General features: G+C 39.2%; 1 protein-coding gene across 2 annotated transcripts in view; it reads right to left on the minus strand.

Annotated features, from left to right (window-relative positions):
- MOB3B (MOB kinase activator 3B) overlaps nt 1-15634 on the minus strand; it is a 45029-nt gene that overhangs the window by 13812 nt on the left and 15583 nt on the right. Inside the window, exon 2 of one of the 2 annotated variants that reach the window (XM_069881234.1) lies at nt 3109-3311. The exons of the other annotated variant lie outside the window; for it this stretch is intronic. Coding sequence (XP_069737335.1) covers nt 3109-3311 — 203 coding nt within the window. The remainder of the gene's footprint in view (nt 1-3108; nt 3312-15634) is intronic. 2 annotated transcript variants of the gene reach the window in all.

The raw sequence follows: 15634 nt of genomic DNA on the forward strand, positions 1-15634 counted from the left end.
TTAACAGTAATCAGAACAGTATATGTAAATAATATCCTTCTCTACTTGTCTTCAGATTCAAGTGTAATTATTATTTTCTGTTCTCATAAACAAAATGTTTATAAAGATGACTCCTGAGAAAAAGAGCAAAAGTTTCACAGGATTTTATAGGAATAAAAGAATTCTGGAGAATAAACAAACCACACAGCCAGAGTGATTAGGAATAACCAAGTGTAACATGCAGAAAAAACAAGGTGAGTTGAGACCTGGAAGGGGGGAAGAAAATTTTTTTTACTGAATTAGAGCCTGGGGATGAAAGCTGTTTCTTCACCAAGTGTTTTGTTTAATTGTCTTTTTTTCCTTAATACCCAGATCTGTAATCAAAAGGTTCATTAACTGGCAATAAATTAAGTAATCTTCCCTGAGCCAAGACTCTTTTGCTCACGGTGTGTTTATAAATTACTCTGGCATATTTCTTCAGTCCTACATGCTATGAAATACAGCATTACTTGCCATAAGTGGGCTGCTGTTTGAACAGCAAGTTATTGTGCTGAGGCTGCTGCATTAAGATTCTCATTGAAAAGCACATTTAAGTGAAGTGTTTAAAGCATCCTATACAAGCAGTGACCTATGCAGGGTGAGGTGGGATGGTCACAGACATCACTCCTCTGGACAGTTTGGTCATGGGAAGAGGCTCGGAAGTGAATTAAGGTGAACTACTGCCAATGGAAAATAAGGGAGACAGCATAAAGCAGATGCTACATCTTAAAATTAAAACCTTAGTTTATTTCCTGATAGTGTCGCCATACAGGTGTGCCTGAAAGGTCTTCTGAGAGTTCTAACAGTTCAGACTGCCTTGTCTGCGTGTTAGCTGCAGAAAAGAGCAGACACACTTCAAGGCTTTTGCTTTTCCCCCAAATTAGCCAATTAGACATACTTTTTTTTTCTCAGGACTACCTGTGGAGTCAGTGTCCTCTTTTGTTCCCATGTAAAACAGCTCCATGGAAGACTTGGGGATCTCTCAAATTAACATAGTGATGGGGATGTGAAAAAGACAACACAGCATTTGAAACCATACTCCTCTCTCTGACTGAATAAAGGACAAATTATGCAACTCTGGAATGGGAGGGGAAAGCTGTTTGACTCATTTGCTTAATTTGATTTTATATCTGCTGCACTGAGATGAAAAAGGCTGATAAAATCGATTTTAAACAAGGAGTGTAAGTCCTGCAGGCTAATATTACTATTTATCTACTGTCTGCTTCCCCAATTATTGTCCCTTCTTGAAGTTATGTTTATAAATCAGTTGCCTTCCTGTTTATTAAAGCATGTGGCAATGTGTTTATTTAATCAGACCTTATCCCATTTTCTAATTAAGGGAGATAATGTGGGCTCATTTCCTGCCATGGAGAACTCAGCCAGGTACAGGTTGTCCTCAACTACTGCAACTACTGCAACTACTGCAACTAAAGATTATTTGAAACTCCTGCACTTGTTAGGTAACTCCTTCCCTTCTCTTTGCCCAGCTGAAGAAAACAATACAGACATATGGGTTTTTTTCTGCATTTCCACACTGCTAGCATCCACTCAAGTCAAGGACAGGAGGAAGGAAGCAGGTGGAGGTTAGTCAGTTTGCTGACATGGTGCAGGTGAAACATTTTTCTGGGAGACCATGCATCCCAGCAAAGTTAATAATACTGCATCAAATGATGACCCTCATGATAAGTTTGTGAAGGGAGGGTATGCTGGAATGCAAGAGGAAAGCACACACCAGTTAGAGCATGTTCCTAGCTTGTTTTGCTGCTGGACTTGGGCCACCTCCTGCGTCACTCTGGCCCCAATTCTTCATCTCTCTGCTCTAGCGCAGGAATATTACCAACCACCAACTGCAGCATTAAATTGTTTTTGTGCTCTCTGTGTTCCTAAGCAAGCAAGGATCTTGTAATGGCCTTAGGATTGCCTCTCATCCTACCTCTGAGATATCTTGCTTGTCAGCATTTAATAGTTACAGCTAACCTAGGACCATGAGTCTGGAAGGGAAGTTCTCTTTTGCAGGGCCTGCTCAGGATACATTTAGACAGCATATTAAGTCCTCCTACCTAGAAAGAAACCATAGACACATTGCAAATACATGCCATACACAGTGTCTTTTAGTGTGTCCTGTGAGCTGCTGAAAACAAGACCATCCTCTTTCTCTCACTTTACAGGCTTTCCTTCAATCAATATAAATATATACATGTACAACACCTGGAACTGCTCCTGTTCCTCCACCACTGTGCCACACTTTCAGAAGTGTTTAACACCAGCTACACCCTACACAGCAGCCGGGGCAGCCCTCTCTAGGTGACACCACTTTGAGCAAGGGTTTGGACTACATGATATCCATTGATGCCAGCCAACATCAGGCATTCAGTGATTCTGTGGAAAAAAATCCCTGTGCTTCCAGCACTTCATCAATAAGTATATACACAGTATCTTCCAAACACTGACCCATGGAGATATGTTGCCCTGATTCCTTTAAAGCTGGCTAAATACCCACAGTGAGGGTTTGTACATAAACTGCTTTCTGAATTTTGCTTCACTTCAGTTCCTTCTCTTACACTTTTATTTCAATTGTATTTGCAAGAAACAGCAAAAATGTTTCCATTTCTGGAGCCTTACTTTTGGAAACAATGAATATAGTTCTGACCTATTTCAGTCCAAAAGGGAGTGTCTGGATTTGCTATGCTGCTAATAGTCTGAACCTCTATCTCACCTCATCTGTCTCATTTAGATCCAGAGTGTGATTTAATAGTTACAGCTTAATTAAAAAAAAAACAATTCACCTTTATATAAACCACTATTCCCTTCAGATGAATTCAAGCAACTGCTATGGGTGTTATGCTGTTAGTGACCAATGAAAAAGGCAGAATAAAATTGTATATAAAATACATAGTACAGGAAGAAGCAGAAGACAAATGAAATTCTATTTTCAAATGGCGGTACTTCCCATGAGTTTATCCCTTTAAATTGCCTGTGTTCAACCATAGATCTTTATCCCAGAAGAAATTCATTGCAGCAAGTGTGGGAAAGGCTCAATGAAGGGAGAAGGAAAATTTCCTAGAGCTTTCCCTCAGGCCCCACACTTACCAAAGGCTCTAATTCTTTGCGGTCTATGAGGTTGAGCTCTGTCACAAAGTAATAAAAATGCTTGTAACAGGTGTTGACGTGGGCCTCAGCACCCATAAGGATTATACGGTCAAAGTGATGGATGTAGACATGAACAAACACCCGAAAAAGCCGGCAGAGTATCTTCTTGCAGATCTGAAGGAAATTCTTTGGAAAGGGAACACCTGTGAATAGAGAAGGCAGCGTTGTCATAACCATCCTGTCATCCTTCCAAGACAACAGCTTTGGAGTAAAGCGTGGGTTTGTAACTGCAGACTAGGATATGACTTCCTGGGCCTCCTTTCCAATCCAGAAGATTGCTTAACATACACATTTTTTTGACCACTAGAATGAAAGATAACCAAATAATTAGGTAACTTTAATGAGTCAAGACTGACAGGTACTGGTCCTTTTTCCCCTGAGTAACTTAATGGAGGAATATCCAATATTGTAATGCTTGGAAATGTGATTTTTACTACAGTGTGTACTGTTACATTAGCATTAACAACTTTACGTCCTGATGTGGCTAATATTAATGCATACAGAGCTCATCCTAGAGGTAACAGACACTCTTCTGCTCATCTTATTCAACAGGGGCATCTCGTGGCATCAAATTGAACAGCAAATTTGAAATAACTGACTGAAAAACAGACCCCTTGGATTTCCCCTTCTTCCCAGTTATATGTACTAATTTGATTGCTCTTCTAAAAGAAAAACTCTTGAAGAAACACAGAAACAACTCTTCCAAAACACTTTAGAAGTTACACCACTTTGCAGCAGAGACTCCAAAGCAACAGTGAAAGCAACATTTGCAAGTAAACAGACAGGCATTCACAATGTGGTAGCAAAAACTCCTTCAAAACTGCCCTTTCATTAGACTGATCTTGTATGGCATTGTGTACCACTGAGCTGGCCCAAGAAGATGAATAGTTCTTTTCTTTCTATGATCATGCCTCAGACATGTTAAGTTTAATGTTATGCTCATAACTCTACTGCTACTTCTCTTTGTTACACATCTTTCTAATTTCTTAAGTCCAGCTTGTGTTCTAGTCCACTCTGAATTATGTACCTGTAATCATTGCTTCTTTCTAAAAAAACCCCAAGCCTCTCAGCTAACCAGTCCCATGCTCCCTAAAAGCTCAGATCATGCTATCAAAATGAATAATATTTATTATTTGAAGAAAGAAGATGGAGATACTGAATTAACACTGTTACAAGTTTTCTAGTGTTCAAATTTTACTCTCCTGTTAAGTACTGCTCAGCATTCCTGTGGGTTGTGAATTAATGGACAAATTGCCTGGTTTCACTCAGGGGGACATAAGGACATACACTGAAAATTTTCAAACTGAAAACAGTTTTTTGAATACAGCATACATAAATTATCAACTGTGCTGTAATCAGTCTGGGTCCCATCAACAGAAATACGTGTCTTGTTTTGGATTCCCTGGCCAAGGTGGTACCAGGGTATATCCACTGCAGATGTGAACACTGCTGTATCTGTTAGCATGCAAGTTAGGAAGCAAATCAGCATGCAGAAGTGTCCTCCTTAGTGCATCCCTGAACAGCCTCTACATTTGCCATTGCCGAGGTGCAGGTAACATGGGAAAGTGTCTTGTTTTTTTTCTGGCCTGTACTGGGCTCATTTGAGGCAAATGGTTTTTATATGATTTCAAGCATCTTTAGAGATGCAGTGCAGCCCTTCTTTCTCCTAATATACAAACCAGGGAGCAGTAAAACAGCTGCACCTACCAAAGCACAACTACTTTATCTCCTGAAGAAATGTATGCTTTTGGTTGTTATATCCATCCATCTCAATGCTAAAGCAAATATTAAAGTCACAGAGCAGGAGGCCTAAACGCTCAAGCCATGAACTAGATAGACATCACTAAGCTACAAAAATAATAACACGTACGCATGCCTTGACAATATTCACATCAAAACTCCATGCAATTAGTCAAACAACTGAATCATAATAAAGAGTTGCTGTTATTTCCAAGGGTAAAATAAACACAGTCTGTCAAAAACCATAACAGAAAACCCAGGTAGTTGCTTATTAATTAAGAGGACTGCATTTCAGCCCTCAGAACATGGCCAAATTCAGGAATACTGAAGCAGCAGCCTGCTTTACATTTTTGTAAAAAGCTACCCAAACCAGAAATTTGACAATATACTTAAAAAATGCTACAACTCAGAAAAGGTGGAAGGAGAGTAGTTGCCACTTGTTACTGCAATCTGGTTCACTGAACTGAAAGATGAATTCTTAAAAGCATTGTATTTTCTGATCCAGGACAGACATATACCAAAATGGAGAATAATTACTTTAATCTTCCACAGGGTGACATATGATTGTTACTGAAGAAAGGAACATGTAATGAAGAAACTAATACTTCCATATTAACTGACTAAAACAAACTGAATAAACCAAGCTAACAAATTCTTTAACTTCTCTGCAGCCCACATTCTCGCTTAACAGTTACAGTCAGTAAGTGCAATGGCTGTAGAGCAGTTTTTCTACTGCTAGAGAGGACTCTCAGCTGGTAGCTTTTTAGATGTGTTAGGCAGTCAGTTTAAGGACACATAAATAACACATAGAAAATAAATAGCAAGTGCAGAATAGCCTAGGGCACATCATAAACTTGAAGTGTTCCCACTGCTTTTCATATGCATTAAGTTTTTAGACAGGCTGTGTAGTTTCATTTGGTTTTGCGGCAATTCTCCAGTTTTACAAAGCTATCTCTGTTTCATTTACTCTTACACAAACACTGCTGCTAGTACAGATTTATCACCTGGGCATGGCAGAATTAATCATGACTCTCTAACTTCTCTCTCTTTGTTGCAAAACTGGTTTACAAGCTGACGTGATGTCCTAAGTAGTTAAAAATGCCCTCTAGCATCACTGAAAGCAATGAGGAGCTGTACAGTGAGCTAGACTCCTCAGCCTTGGCAAGCCTGTGAGCCTGTCTGTCCCTGAAATGCAGAGGAAGCTCAAAGTCTGGTCAGCCTCAAGGTACAGGTGAGTAAATGGCTGCGGCTGTAGCACTAGTTTAAATATACACCCTGCTAATCTTTGTGTTCCAAATTAGACAAAAGGACAGTAGAAATGCAGTTTTGAAAAAAAAAAATCTAATATGAGAGACCATATTCTGATCACAGATACAGTAGAAAGAATCCTAAGAAATGCCACCAAAATTTAAAACATCAGAGTGAAATGATTCTACATTTACATTCTGAGGTCTGAATTTGGCCTAATGTTTTGTTCTCACTGCAACTGCTGTAGTTATAAACAAATCAACACAGAACATAATAATTCCAAGTGGCTCTTGAGAAAGAGCTAGCTTAGATTAGATCTTTGACTTGTTAAGGAGTCTGTTCTCCATCCTTCAGCTGAGACACAGTAGCCTTTCCTTTGTCCACTGCCAAGATCAAAGCCACTGATGGGTTGTCTTATTTCTTTGAGTATTCCAGCTGCAGACAGTGCCATGGCCTTCCTTTCATGACACTCACTTCCTAAAAGCAGTATAATGATGTCTATCTACTCAAAAGCCTGGTCACAAAATCATGGAAGAGTATGGTGACCATCTTGTGCAATGATTAGCAGTGAGTAATGGTCTGTTGGTTTAAAACACAGATGTTTTAATGCTATGATGAGGGTTCTTATTTAAACTTGCTGATACAAAACTTGTCCTTTGTATGATCAAAAAAAGGTGGCATAAGACAGAGAGATTGAAAGTTAAAGAAACTAAATTAGGTAGGGATAAATGAAGGTAACTAAAGGTCTGAGATAAATGTAACAGGAAAACAGTCTATCTCATCTGAGATACAATAATCTTGAATATTCTTACTTCAATGTGTATCAAACCTCCCCTGAAGCAGGCCAGTTGCACAATTTAGAGAGGAAACAGAAGAAAAGTCATGATACAGTTTGCCTTTGATGTGTGATCCATTATCATTAGAAAGTACATGGTACTAGAAAGTCAGTGCTGAGGAATCAGAGAGAATAACCCAGTCTTTTTGCCTGTAGTGTTACAGGTTGTTCTTCACTGGTTCACACTGCCACGTTAACATGCAATGAAAATGACTGCCCAGTCAAATCTGTTGTGATGTCAGATGCATGGGCACTTCTGACCTTCTGCATTTGCATGGTTTGAAGCTTTGCTTTACTTAAGGGAAGCTGATAAGCCCTCTGGCTGCACATTTGAAAATCCTTTTACAGGCCACAGTCATAATTCATTCTTTTTTAAAAATATACAGGTAGGAAAAAAGAGACACTTCCTTCTCCACTGGTGAAAAGATTGATGCTGTGCTTTGCAGACACAATTTAAAAACACACCAGGCTGGGAAAGTAACTTTTGTTTTTCAATTTTATAAGGAGCAAGAAAATAATGTTACCAGAAACCAACAATTTGGAGAAGGCAATTGAACCATATCCTTCCTCCCCTCCTCCCCACTGTGTTTTCCTCCTCCTGTCCTTGCCTGAAGTACAGAAATTTGCCAAAGGTGCCCTCAGCTACTGCTGGAAGCTTTGCTGCAAAAACACCTATCCTGATCCAAGCAGATGTTCAATGTTATCTCAGTGTGTTAGTTAAGGAAGTGTCTGATACATGGGCCAAGGAAAACAATGTCAGTTTTGCTGGACTTTATTTTTCACTTAAATAAGCAGACAGCTGCAAAATGTTAGGGATAAACTAGACTACCACATACCTACATCCTCCTGACATTTCCCTCCATTCTGCTTTCACAGGAGAGACAGTAGAAGAAAGGAGAACATTCTTGAGATTACATGGCTTTCTAAACAGGATGATGTATTTTTTTCTTCAAGTGGGACTGTCTCTAACAGTGTTGCACTTGAGTGAATAAAACAGGAGCCAGGACCACTGTCAGATCTCCAAAACCGGCACTTTTGTCCTGTCCCGGAGAGAAGATTAAATGGAACATGAAACAGATCAGAAATTTTTTTTAGGTTTTATACTCCTTGAACATCCACAACAGCTCCTGCTGCTGTATTATCAAGAAGTGGGTGAAGGCACTAAATTCTGCCATTTAATTACAACTTCACCAGAAGAGGTGTCTTATAATGCAAATACCACAGAACACCTAAGCAAGCAAAGCACCTGAATTGACTCTCCCTGAAATCAGAGGAGAGGAAGACCTAACTTCTTGCACTGCATAAGCCAGATCCCTTGGATTTTAAGCAAATTTACAGGGATTGTTCCTGATTACGATCTGACCTTCTCGTTGTTCCTTATTACTTCTGCTTCTTCTGCTGCAAAGGAACAGAAGAGAAATACTGCAATGCCAGAGATTCTTGCTGTGTGTGCCAAGCAAGGCTAGTTTTATCTCAGACAGTAATCAGGCTGATAAACCTATTAGCATAGATCTGTAGGTCTTCAAGGTAATAACAACACTGAAAGCCATAAAAAGCTGCAAAGTCATGGCTGTGTGACAGTGTAACTCAACAAACACATTTGTCTGCCTTGGAAGCTCCATCTTCATCATAGTAACAAAAGGAGATTTGCTGCAGCATAGCATTTGAACAAATTTACTTGGCATTAATATATATACACAAGCTAAAATAGGCCTGGAGATCATTAGAGCAATTTAGAGCTCTCCTTGCCTTAGCAGAGACTATAGTCCAGGTGAACAAAATGCAACCTCTTCTGGGACAGAAAATATAGCAGCCATTTGGCAGTATAACAATTTAGGATGGGAAAAGAATTTATTAACCTAATGAGTGAACATAAGGAAGAAGTATGTAAAAGATATCTTTGTATGACAAAGATATCAATGGAAAAACTCTCCTCCCCACCTGACAGAGGTTAGTTAATAGTTTTGCTCCTACAATACTTACTATTCCCTTACAATTTCTGGGTAATGACATTGTTCTGGCTTTCCATGCTGAGTGCACCACCAGCCAGCATGACTTTTATTTTTGTTATTAACTTCTGATGTCTTCAGGAAACAAACATTCTGGCTCCCTATTAATTTCACAAGGACACTGGAAGAAACATGCTGTTCTAGAAGTGCCCCTCAGTCTTATTTATACAACAAGATCCAGCAATATGAAACATTATTGGAAAAGCAAGAAGCATGGTACTGGAGATGTGCTCAGAATCAGAAAAAACCAGCCTCCTGTCACCAGGACACAGATGTTCCAGCAGTTAACTGAAATGCAGGGGCCTTCCATCTGCCAAAACTCATGGCTGACACTAACAAGTAACTGTAGTTGAAAGGTTAATATCACAAAATAAACATTCATTCTTCAGATGATTACTGTACTAAATCCTTTTTCAGTGGGCCATTAAAAGAAACATTCAGGCAGTTCTAGCCAAATTACTGTCCTTGCATCTCCTAATGTGAGTCATCTTCTGACCCTTTGATATCTGTGCTGACTTATGAATTTTGTATGTGTATAAGAACATCCCCAGTGAATATCTATAGTTCCTTGGAGAGGTGATTTAGAAATTTTAAAGAAGTTATTTTACCCTCCAGTAAAGTGTAGCTCTTTCATGAGATAAGGGAAGACAATCATGTAACAACATGCAAGGTCAGTTTAGTGGAAGATCAGAAGTCCTGATCCAGGAAACTAAGAACTAAAGGACCTGATCCCTGACTTTGCCTGATTTAATCCTGGTGTATAACAGCACAGTCTGGACTAAAGTCCAGTGTTCTGGGAGAGAATTCTGCAGGCTGACAAGCAAGAGCCAGTTGAGGCTTTTAAATCTGCCTTTCCGTGTTTAACTATTTTGCTTTTATATCAGATCTGTGTTTAATACAACAGACGATTTTCACTGCTTTGTTTTTACAACTGTTACAGAGTTGTGAAATTGAATGAACCCACCAGCTGAAGAAAAAAGAGCCAAGCAACCCCTCCATCACACTTACGCACTCTCAAACGTTAGAGAGCTAAGCCATATTCACTCTTCAGAAGTCTGTAACTGCAACCTGAGCTGCTCCTACCCTTGCTCAACTGAGGGCCTCTGCAGGCACCTGAAGCTCTGCTTCCTTGTTTTTTCAGACCTGCCTTACTGAATGAAGTCAGTACCTCCATCCCATGAAAACACTCAACACGATATCCACCTTTCCTCTGAGGAACACTCAGCACGTGCCTGGTATGCACTGGTTCCATCAGGTTCAGTATCAAAGGCGGTGGTGACGGTTTTCATTTCAGAGCAGACCCACAGAAGGTATTGCTGTCTTTTATGTATCACTCAGGTTTTTTGGTAGTATTTCCAGAGCCAAGGACACTCAAATCTTTCTATTGTTTTGAAGAGAAGTATGTTTATTGATAGAAAATTGATGAATCTGGGCAGCTGCACTGTTTGTGCCATCTTGAAGCCACTGTGCTGAAAGAAGAAGAAGACTTGCAGTGCCAGAAACCAACAGAAGACACGGCATGACTTTGTAGCCCAGAGGGTAAAGTCCTGCTCCTGGAAGCGCTCCTGCATTTTGTAGTAACATATTCAGCTCATAAAAATAAACCCATTTCAAATCATTCTGGAACAGGAAACAGAGTACACTGGACTGTACGCTCACAGACGAGAGCGCTTACCAAGAGACTTCAGGTTATGTCAGCAGGAACATGCACACCCGCACAAATCAACATTTGCAAGCACATCCACACACACTCACAATGCAAAGCTTGTGTAAAAACTATCATTGACTGACAGGTTTAGGATCCAGTGTAATTCCAAAACAGGAACCGTAAGTCATGTAAAGAGGATTTGATTTTTTTGATTGTATATGCCTCTATGAGACTATCTGTACTTCAAAAGCATAGGCCAATGATGGCTGGATTTACAAGGCACTCAAAACCTACTGCTGCCAATGTAAAGGAGCTACTATCATTTAAACAGATTCTTCTAATACATCATGAATAGATAAGATCTGTCTCTTCAGATGCGTAGAGCTCCATTTGGTACCTGGAAATCAAAAAAAACTACCACTAATGTAATTAGAAATAAGTCTGGAAAAACAATGAGGAAGAGTATCCTCTTTCATTTCAAGTATCATGAAGTTAAGCAGCATTTTATTTTATTGTCACTAACAAAGGGCAATTACAGAAACAATTTCAAAAGCTGCATTGACTTGACCTTTACTAAATACTTTTGCAAGACTCGTGCTAATAAGAATTTTGAATGACAATAAGTCAATAAACTCAAATGCGCCACAGGACTAAAACTTTCCAAAGAGAAAAAAATTGAAAGGAATATTTTAAAATGCAACTAGCCAAAACCAAGTTGATAGGCTCTGTTATAAAGTTCAGCTGAAAAAGGGAGTCACCCTGTTTTCACCAGAGCAAAATTTTCTCTGTAACAGACTTTTACAGGGTTAATACATTCTAAATCCTTCTCTAACTCAGTATCCATCACCCAATTCCCACTCACCAAAGCCTGGAATATCAAAGATTTTTGACAACCTTGGACCCTGTCTTTAGCAAAAACATCTCAGGCCCCAGTAGTCATGGGAAACACTATTTCACCAGCAGATCTTTATACTACTGTATAAAGAATATTTCTACATTGCAACAGCTTCAGCTGCACAAACTTTTTTTCGGGTCTTGAAGACTGCCTATAAACATTTTCTGTTATTCCATTTAATGCTTATTGAATATCACAGAACTGAAAGGAAAATAAGGCAAGGATTATTTTAGCTTTATTTCTTTTCCTAGAAGTTAGTTCTGCAGGAAGTATTTCTATTTCATTTACAAAAATAACAAGAAAAGACTTATTAGGCTTTAATTTTCATTATTTACAAGCTTAAAAAAATGCAAACACAGAATTATAAAATGTTCCTTTAAGGCATCTGCTTTCTATACAAATTAATAAAATAGTGTTTTTATGTGTGCCAGGAAATTAGCATATGCCTCCTCAGATGCAGAATGGATACTACCTACATTTCTGCCTTTCCTTTCAACTTTTATCTGAAATTGAAATACTAGTTAGATCCCCACAGTGTTTTTATCACGCAGGAACAACTTCACTGAAGGTGGGGTTTACAGGGAATTTTTTGCTGTTGTTTTTGGCACAGCTTTAGAAACTTACAGTAAGATTAAGTGCATTTATACTAGCAAGGGTGATTACTCCACTTCAGTAACAGAGCTAAACATACATTTTTAAGTTTCTTGCTGAAAAGACTGATTTGTCTTTATGGTTAACATCAATCATCTTAGGAATAAACATTCATTTATCTTGATGGTTAATGTTTTAATTTCTGTATGTTTTTGTCTATAGGCTTAACTTAAGCTTACATGATCTCTGCCACTGTTTGTATGGTCTATAATATCAATCACCTTTAAAGATTATGGGCGTGTATATGGTCACACTGTAACTAGCATAGCCAGAAAGTTTTGATACTGAAGGACAGATATTAGACTGGAACAATTCCCAGGACAATGTGCTCAATATGCTCCCCAGTCTCAGGGTGTGGTCAACATATTCCAAACATTATGAATGCTGCAAGACTTTAAAAAATGAAAACATGACTGACTTTGTGCCCAGACCTTGCCAAGGTCTTAGGAAATCAAGCTGCCTAAGGGACTATGGGAAACTCATGTGGCACCATCACAAGTGTTCCTACGTGGACACTTTTTCTTGTATCACATAAGCTCCTAGAATCATTTGACTATATGAAAAACTGATCTGGTATTATATACGCGTGTACAAAAATCTTTTAATATCTATCCCAAAATTAAATGCAAGTTTTGAGCCATCTTGATTCTGAAAAAAAAAGTTTGAAACATGAATGCTAAAGAGAGAATCCAGAAGATTAAACAAAAATTCATTTAAAAATCTGCTATTTCAGTCATTAAGACAGACTGAAAGTTTAGTGTAAAGATGCCTTCTAAGTTTTGTTTAAGTTTGCGTACAATATGACTGAAGAGCACACAGAGACATCATATTGAATCCATTGTGTTCATTCAAAAATTCACCAGGAATGGTTCTTTACAAAAACTTTGTTACAGTTTTAGAGCTTCTCCAGACCAACATAAAAATAATTTTTGAGTCAATTCCTTCATGAAACAAAACAAAACACCAGCTAAGCAGATCATAAGTAATAAGTAATTCCTAAAGTAAAGCCACATTAGGAAAATTAATTGCCCCATTCACTGTGGTAACACCTTGTTAACGGGAATAATTAGATCCTTCCAGGAAGAAAAGACTGATTTCAGTTGCCTTGGAAGCTGGACTACAATCTACTTATTCTGTCTTTGGCTTGATGCTCCTTCTTGTGCTACCTCACCTGCTAAGAGTCCCTTGGCTTGCTTGACTTTCTTTGGCAGTTATTCATAGTCAGTCATAGCAGTTTAACCATTTTCTGCTATTTCAACTTCGTGCACAGGTGTATGGCATCACTGAGAATTAAGCTGGTGCCCCCTGCATGTGACTTTTGTACACAGCTCTTCTTGCCACTTTCCTACTGCTCCTTATTCTTTCAGGCAGTAAAGTTTCACCAGCTTGCTGGAAGCTAATATTAAGTATGGCCTTAGATTCAGAGATTATCCATTGCCCTGAATCACATGCTGTCCTCTCTACATTCCAAGCATCCAGATAGCAAGTTTTCTTGAAATAATTTCTTATTTCTGGCAACCACACACTGATATGCTCAAATCATTAATAATTTCTGAGGTATTAAAAGCTACTCCAAGCTTTTCTTTTTCCTTTGAGACTATGAAAGCTAAAAATAAACATTTGGATGATGTTATAAAACAACACAATTATATATTGAAAGCTTTGTGGCTGTCTCTCTTCAAATGTGGTACGCAGATGGAAAGTTTAATGGGTATGCTTAAGTACTATTAGACGATTTTACAGCTTGTCCCTGACCAACAAGAGGAAGTGGGCCTTTAAACACATAGTGCTAAGAAAGAACCATCTGCAGAAGCCAGCAGAGGTAGGTTGGTTGAATTACTGGCTGGAATCTGCAGCTGAGAGTTCTCACTCATTTCTTTGTCTGTCTCAGTCACCAGGAATTAACAATAGAAAGCAAACAGTGGAATTTCACAGAGGAAGACAAACTACTTGCCTTTTCTGAGATCATATTCTGGCAAATAAGTTATAAGTCAAAACTTTGGTCCCAGGGGAACAGGACTAGCAGTCACCTGCCTGTCTCCAAGCACTTTTCCTGGCACTTTTGAATTGTTGTCAGCTACACTGTCCTAAGGGGTTTTGAAAGAGGGGAGCTCCCATTCACCAGTTAGAGCAAGGAACATTTTGGCAGAGTCTGTTCAGGCTAATTTGCCTTTGGTGTAATCTATGATTACACCACAAAATTGCATTTAAAAGGTAGTTATAAGCACATTAGAAATTGTAATACTTGTTCCAAGTGACCACATTATGAACATTGATGCATACAACTGGAGGACTGCAATGGAGGGATGCAGGCTTTTAAAGGATGATTGGGCGGGGAAGGTGAGGAGGGGAGTGTCTTGCCATGTGAGAGCACTGGGAATACAAATAGCTCTGCCCTGGGACAAGTCAGGAGTCAGTCTAGAGCTTCTGTATCAAGAGTAGTGGGCAGACCAACATGGGTGCTTTTACGGTGGTATCTTCTATAGATTGCCTGCTCAGGAAAAAGTAGCAGATGAGGTTGTCTGCAAACAAGTGGAAGAAGTTTAACATTGACAGGCTTTGATCCTCGGTGGGAACTTTAAGCCCCCTGATACTTGCTGGAAGGACAGTTGTTGTGGTTTGAGGTAAATTAGAGTCAGTTTTGTGAGTAACTCACTTGCTGTAAGTAACTTAATTCTCTGAAAACTATCTGCATGTTTTTGATAACATAGGGCATTTGTATGCAGAAAGGCTAATGCTTATACTTAATCAAGACCATCTTCAAGCCAGCAGAAAAGGAGCCATACCTGTGAGGAGGGGCAAATAGGGCAAGTGACCCTAAACTGACTAACAGAGCATTCCATTCTATATACGTCATACTCAGTATAAAACTGAGAGATCATGAAGGTCTCACTCTCTTCTGCGATGGTCAATGTCCAGTGAGGAGCTCATCTGTCTGGTTGTTCCTGATCCCAGATCCATGTGTTCCTGAATCCAGTTCCTCAGCCCAGCTCCCTCCTGTGTCTGCTCTGCATCATTTGTGGTGAAATATAGTCATTGAGGGGTGGGGGCACAATCTCACGTATTTGTATATATTTTATTACTGTCTTGTTATTTTCATTGTTATTTTCACTATTATTTTCATTATTATCTTTTTAATAAGAATTTCATTAAAGCCATAGTTCTAGTTTCCATCCCATAAGTATTTTTCCTCTAATTTCCCTCTCCCCTCTTCCTGCAGCGTGTGGGGGGGAAGGGAGTTTGGAGGTTCAACTGCAGATTTTCAGCTGCAAGTTAAGCTGGGTGGGGCTAAACTGTGACTGCCATCCAGCAGGGGTCAAGCAACCTATGAGACTTTTCTGAGGGCACATAGCTTTCTGCCACAGAAGAAGTCAACAAGAAAAGGTTCTCTGCCAGACCTGACATTTAATGAAGAAGGAAGAACTGGCAAGACACATGAA

This window comes from Phaenicophaeus curvirostris, chromosome Z, assembly GCF_032191515.1.
Source record: "Phaenicophaeus curvirostris isolate KB17595 chromosome Z, BPBGC_Pcur_1.0, whole genome shotgun sequence".
In the NCBI taxonomy this organism is placed as follows: Eukaryota; Metazoa; Chordata; class Aves; order Cuculiformes; family Cuculidae; genus Phaenicophaeus; species Phaenicophaeus curvirostris.